The 6,092-nt window shown below is 40.4% G+C and overlaps 1 protein-coding gene across 1 annotated transcript in view; it reads right to left on the minus strand.

Annotated features, from left to right (window-relative positions):
• Positions 1–2,069: 2,069 nt before the first annotated feature.
• The window catches only part of LOC123179767 (SNF1-related protein kinase regulatory subunit beta-3), a 4,758-nt gene continuing 735 nt past the window's right edge, over positions 2,070–6,092 (minus strand). Inside the window, exons 2-3 of the mRNA XM_044591643.1 lie at positions 2,816–2,871; positions 2,070–2,715 (exon numbers count right to left, since the gene is read on the minus strand). Of these exons, the coding sequence (XP_044447578.1) occupies positions 2,407–2,715; positions 2,816–2,845 (339 nt within the window). The 5' untranslated portion in view covers positions 2,846–2,871 and the 3' untranslated portion in view covers positions 2,070–2,406. The remainder of the gene's footprint in view (positions 2,716–2,815; positions 2,872–6,092) is intronic.

Raw genomic sequence — 6,092 nt, forward strand, 5'->3', positions numbered from 1 at the left:
AGGAGCGAAGAGGTACGCACGCCTGAGGACAATTGTTTTATAGTATACATGTTCATGCGGATTTGAAAATAGCAAACAGAACACACATTGTTTGCTATAAGAGTTTCATGAATTTGTCCTTTTTGCCCAGCTCACGTGATTAGGTATTTTTTAAACCGTGTATACGTATACTTACATGTGGAAAAAATCAGAATTTTGAACATATTTTAAACCGTGTATGATTTTGAGCTAACCAAACTTGAAAATGGGATATTTTATCAAAACAATTATTATGAATATAAAAAATAAAGTAAAATAAAAATAGGAAATAAAAAAAGAGACGAAGACCAAATAAAATCTACTAAAACGAAATATGGACCATGAACCTTCTAGAAGGTTCCGAAAGCCGGTCAGGAACCATATAGAATGTTGCCAATTCCGGTCAGCACCTCTCCCAACGGTTCGATGATCAAGTCGCTACCGTAACTAATGGGTCGGCCAATCTTCCACTGCTTGTGGGTGATTCAAAGCTTAACACTCACAAAAGGCGATACATAACGATTGTCCTGGAAGATAGCCTGCGCACATACCCCCAACCCCACCCCAAGCGTGCTTTGGGTCAACCCACACGCGGGGCGCCCATACTTTCCTTCTGTTTTTTCATTGTTTTCTATTTCTTTCTATGTTTTTCATTTGTCTCTTCTTTAAAAAAAAATTTGGGGTTTTTAAAAGAGAAAAGTATGTTTTTGGTCCCTTGGTTTTTCAAAAGTATAGACTTGGTCCCTCAAGAATTTTTGGTAGACATTTGGTCCCTTAAGTCTCAAAACCGGATGACTTTGGCCCAAAACCAGATTTTGAGCACGTTGACCGCGTTTGAAATGTTGACTAGGTTTGACCGATGAATAGTAAATTCAAAGAAATTAGCAAACAAATTCAAGAAAAACTGAAATTTTGTGGCAACCAGGATGCTTGGGTGCGCTAGCTGTGTGTAAATTTTTTTGGTTAAATACCATCTAAGGAGCTCTAGCAAAAAAAAGAAATTTTGGCTTTTTATGTGAGCCAAAATTTAGTTTTTTTTTTGTCACGAGCTCCGCGAATGTCGAATCACCGCACAAATTTTCACGCACCTAGAACACCCAAGCATCTTGGTTGCCACTAATTTTTTATTTTTCTAAATTTTATTGCTAATTTTGGAATTTACTGTTCATCGGCCAAATTCGGTCAACATGGACAAAATCTTGTTTTGGACAAAACTTATCCGATTTTGAGACTTAAAGGACCAAGTGTCTACTAAAAAATCCTGAGGGACCAAGGTTATAATTTTGGGGAATTTTAGGAACCAAAAACATATTTTCTCCTTTAAAAAATCAAAATCATGAATTTGAAAAAAGAATCACCAAAGTTCAAGAATTTGGATAAATGTTCCCGGATTTCAAGAGATGTTCATGAATTTGAAAAATATTCTCAGATTTCAAACAGTGTTTTGAATTTCCCAAATATCCACAAATTTGAAAAAAAATGTCTAAAATAGTTGCAAACAAAGGCCACATGAGATGAGGCAGGCCGGCAGCTGCGTGGCAGAAGGGATCAGAAACCTAGCGATGGTTGTCGTTGCGTGCGTAGGAGCGAAGAGGTACGCACTGCTGAGGACAATTGTTTTATAGTGTTCATGTTTAAAGAGCAAATACGCGGATTTAAAAATAGCAAACAGAACACACATTGTTTGCTATAAGAGTTTCATGAATTTGTCCTTTTTGCGCTGCTCACATGGTAACGTATTTCTTCATGAAATTTCACACACACAGAGCACACGTATACTTACATGTGGAAAAATCAGAATTTTGAAATTTAAGAAAGTACGAAATTCAATTTTTTCAAAAAATATGCCCAGTCTGCTTGATGTTCTTTTTTTACTAATACCTCTAATTCAGCCTATCTGTAGTAGTTAGAATGTATTTTGAGACTCCAACGCAATTTTACTGAAGATATACAAACAAAAGCAACTTGATAGCGTCGCAAATTTTTGAGGTACAATCTGAACTAGCATACCACTGCCTGCATAAACTAAACAGATTCTCAGTTTCTTAACATGACCAAACACTCACTTTTATTAGCTCAACTCACGGTGCTATTGTCCGGTTTCATGATCAAGCCTCGTCGATTCGCTATGAGGGTTTCGGACACGCACCACACTGTTCAACATTTGTCACCAACAAGTTGAGTCCAAAGACGCACAAACATCAGACTAGACGACGACCATCTTCATCATCACGACCAGCAGTCACAGTCAATTAAGCACATGACCAAATCATTTGAGAATGAAGGGCATCTCTATTTCTCCAGGACTACAACAGACACATTCCATCCGGTTTGGTAGGTCGCCACAACCCCAATGGGAAGTAACCCTCATAGATGTTCGCCGCCACACTACCGCCTCTGTACCGGCTTGTAGAGCACGACGGTCACATACTTGGCCTTGAACCGGTGGGTGATCCCCAGGGCAACCACGGATCTCGAGTTCTCCTTCTCTATGTAGAGGTGGTTGAGCACCACGGGTTGGGGCAGAGGGAGGCTGCTCCCATCGTCATGGCTCGGCGGGAAGCTCAGCAGTGTATGCTGCAGGTGAGGAGGAACCAATGGGGGCTCTCGAGCTTCGTCTTCGTTTCCAGGGATAGGGTTGCTGTAGCTTGAGTCTGGTGATGATGGGACTTCGAATCCAACAACTTGCACCCCTTCCTGCACCCATACCCAAGTTATGTATGTTAACCACCCATCATATGTACAAACATGATAGAGACAGCAGTTTAGAAAGAAAGAAAGCGATCAATGTACTTACATGGTCATCCCTGCCTTGTCGGTGGTCCATATTGCAGCAAGACTCTGTTCTGTTGCCTATCCTCATAAACGAGTATATGAAAAATGTTGACGTGAGTAATGAATTTTAGTAACTAAATAAATCAAGAGCTGAAATAAATATCACAGATAATGACTCTAAATCGCATACAAGAATCATTCATTGAATGAAATTTGCACATTATGTATTTCTATAATGCACTACATGCAGAAGAAACTTCTGATTTTTGCATGAACTAAATCGATCTGAGTCACCATAGAAAACAAAATCTAGCAGTAAACTAATTACACATTTAATCAATGGAATTTTCCCAGTAAGTAGATTTGTATTCAAACTGCTCTGCTCCAACAGAGAGTGGGAGAGCATGCTGGTATGCTAAGTTGCTAACCGATTTCAGTGTAAAACAGGAATCCAATAGTTTCGCTTCAAAACTGCTCTGTACTTACGAAGGGTACAATTGATTATACTGGCAAAGTGGCAAAGGTTTCAACTACAAAAATGAATTCAAACGGAGTAACTCGGCCCAAGGTAAATAGTTGGAACTACAACGTAGTCAATGCAGGCAGAAAATGAAACAAGACAACTTTGTTTCTGCAAAATTATTAACAATAATAAACGGTTAGGAACTCACTCTTAACGATATTATACATTCAGATATAAACTAAAGAAAACTCCTAATTTCCACCGCAGCATGCTGCCTTATCAAACTCTTTTCCTCCTATACTTCACTGGATTAGCATGACAAAGAGATCCGTCATAGCCGGTTTATTTTGTTGGTAAGAAAGCCAAAGTTGCTTTGATTGTTTTCACTCTGATCTGGTTCTGCAAACAATGAATTAATATCTTCCTTGCCTATACTACATCAGGTTGTGTTGAATTGTCCATTTCTTAATAAAAAAATCACTGGTAAAATTTAACGTGCGATGGAAATCAAGGTACATCCCGCCTCTCCACACAGCCTGAACATTTGTGCTCATTTGGTCTCCCAATTTCCCCATACTGTAGTGTAGCAGGTACTTAGGCCTGTTGGATCAGAACAGAGCACTAGATTGATAGCACGAGCGCATGGTTTGGCTGCTGCTTCATGTCAAAGCAGCAGAAAGGACAAGTATTGTGACAGCTCAACCCAGGGTCTTGGGTACAGTTTCAATAATATTACGGGGGCTTGGGAATTTACTGCCAAATAGTTTCAAACAAATTATTAAATTCAAAATCTCAAGTCAAGCAAGAACTAGAGGGCATACCAGAAAAACAGAGCAACACTTTCATCATGGTGGTTGGAGCCCTGCTCCTTGGGTTGACCATTGCGGGTTCAATCAGTTGATGCTACATTTATCAATTTAGTAATATTCTCTAAATTACTACCTGGGGATGGGGCCTACATGCAGCTTCTGAACATGTTTTGCGTACACAATAAAAAAGGGCAGCCCGGTGCACATAGCTCCCACTTGCGCAGGGTCCAGGGAAGGGTCTGACCACTTTGGGTGTTTTGTACGCAGCCTTTCCCTGCATTTCGGCAAGATGCTGTTTCCAGGACTCGATCCCATGACCATTGTTGGGTACACAATGGTAGCACAAAATCGATGTGCAGCTGGGATTCAAACCCATTAACACTCAGGCATTAAAACTGGCAACTTACCATCAGGTCAGCACAAGAGATGTTTACTAATGTGAGTTAAACTCAAATGTCACCAAGATTTTAACATTGAATGTCTCATCAGGGCACGAGGATTTCCCAGAATCTCAGCTCGATAAAAAAACTCTGGCTCAAATGGGGCAGCAGCAGCGAATCGACCAAATATTCAGGCAAAGTCTATCAATATTATCTCTTAGCAAGTTAACTTAGTTTGATTTTAACTCGAAGTAACCCCTATTCTCTGGAGGAGTCAAGCAGAAGTTTAGGTGAATGCAAAAACACCTTTCTGTGTGCCGAGGGTTAAGTCTCGAGTATGGAAAGAAAGCCCAAATGTGGGCATATGTTGTGTAGTTTGGGGACTCCAGCAAGGCTTTTAGCATAGTTACTGCATGGAGCCATTTGTTTTGATGTCACTTGATTTGTGATGCATGAGCATAAAGGCAAACAAAAGGAAACATGTTCAGATTTAGTAAGTTGTGGCAGCAAGTTATCATAATCAATGTTTCTAATTTGATAAACACAGGAACCTGAGCTTAAGCTGTACCATTTCCTTTCATTTGCATGTATGCTCATGCAACACAAATCCAGAATCAGATCCAAATTAACACAACAGAATAATGAAATTCCCTGATATACTAAAACCAACTAATAACAGATATAATAAAAGCAAAAATACCTAATATACAAACAAAAAAAAACTACCATTTATGCTTAAGAAATTCTATCAATGTACAGAACTATCTCATACACAAAAACAGAAAACCTACCTGCAAACAACTTAAACAACATGTTAAAGCCTACAAAGCCCTGATACACCAAAGTCTGCCATATCCCTTAGAAAGCGCGTGGGATACGGCACCGCGCCGGATTCTCCAGGGGCGGGTAAACATACCCCGAGTATCTGCCGTTTTCCAAATTTAGGAAAAGAAAGAAATAGGTACATGCCCCAGCACGCCGCGGATACGTTCACGACACGGCGGAGGAAGCAGCCCAGTAAAGCCCAAAAAGCAATGCTTCTGAGTGGTCCACTCAATAGGCTCGATATAGGAGATAACAAAAGGGCAGTGGTTTGATCTCACATCTCAAAAGTTATAATTTTGTCGTTATTACATACTATATCTTTTGAATTAACTATGTAGGCTCCCCTTGTCGCGGTATGGCCGTTTCTGGAAAACGCCTTATCCCATGCCCCCCGTGCCCGGTGTCCGTTGTATTGGTGCTTCTTAGGTCAACGCCGTTACGTCTATGAACAGGCATCGCACATACATAACCTTTGGAGACATATATCTTTAAAAAATGTGTGCAGTTTCCTCCTCTGCTCTACATAGACTATTTTTTCCCTGCAACCATGCAAAATTCTAATGGCTTGATTGATGATGAAGATGCAAATCAAATGATATAAATCGGATCCATGCACAGAAACGCTATGGCACAGAGAATTGGAAGGTTTTGGGGACACAGATTCGCCGTTATGCACTCCCCGTGTCGCCGTATGTCCGTTTCTAGGAAACGCCTTACCCCGTGTCCCCCGTGCCCCCCATAATTTGTCGGCATCGGCGCTTCTTACGCTACCGCGGTCTAGTTCATGAACAAGCATCATGCACATATAACCTTTGGACTCGT

Source organism: Triticum aestivum, chromosome 1D (genome assembly GCF_018294505.1).
Source record: "Triticum aestivum cultivar Chinese Spring chromosome 1D, IWGSC CS RefSeq v2.1, whole genome shotgun sequence".
NCBI lineage: Eukaryota > Viridiplantae > Streptophyta > Magnoliopsida > Poales > Poaceae > Triticum > Triticum aestivum.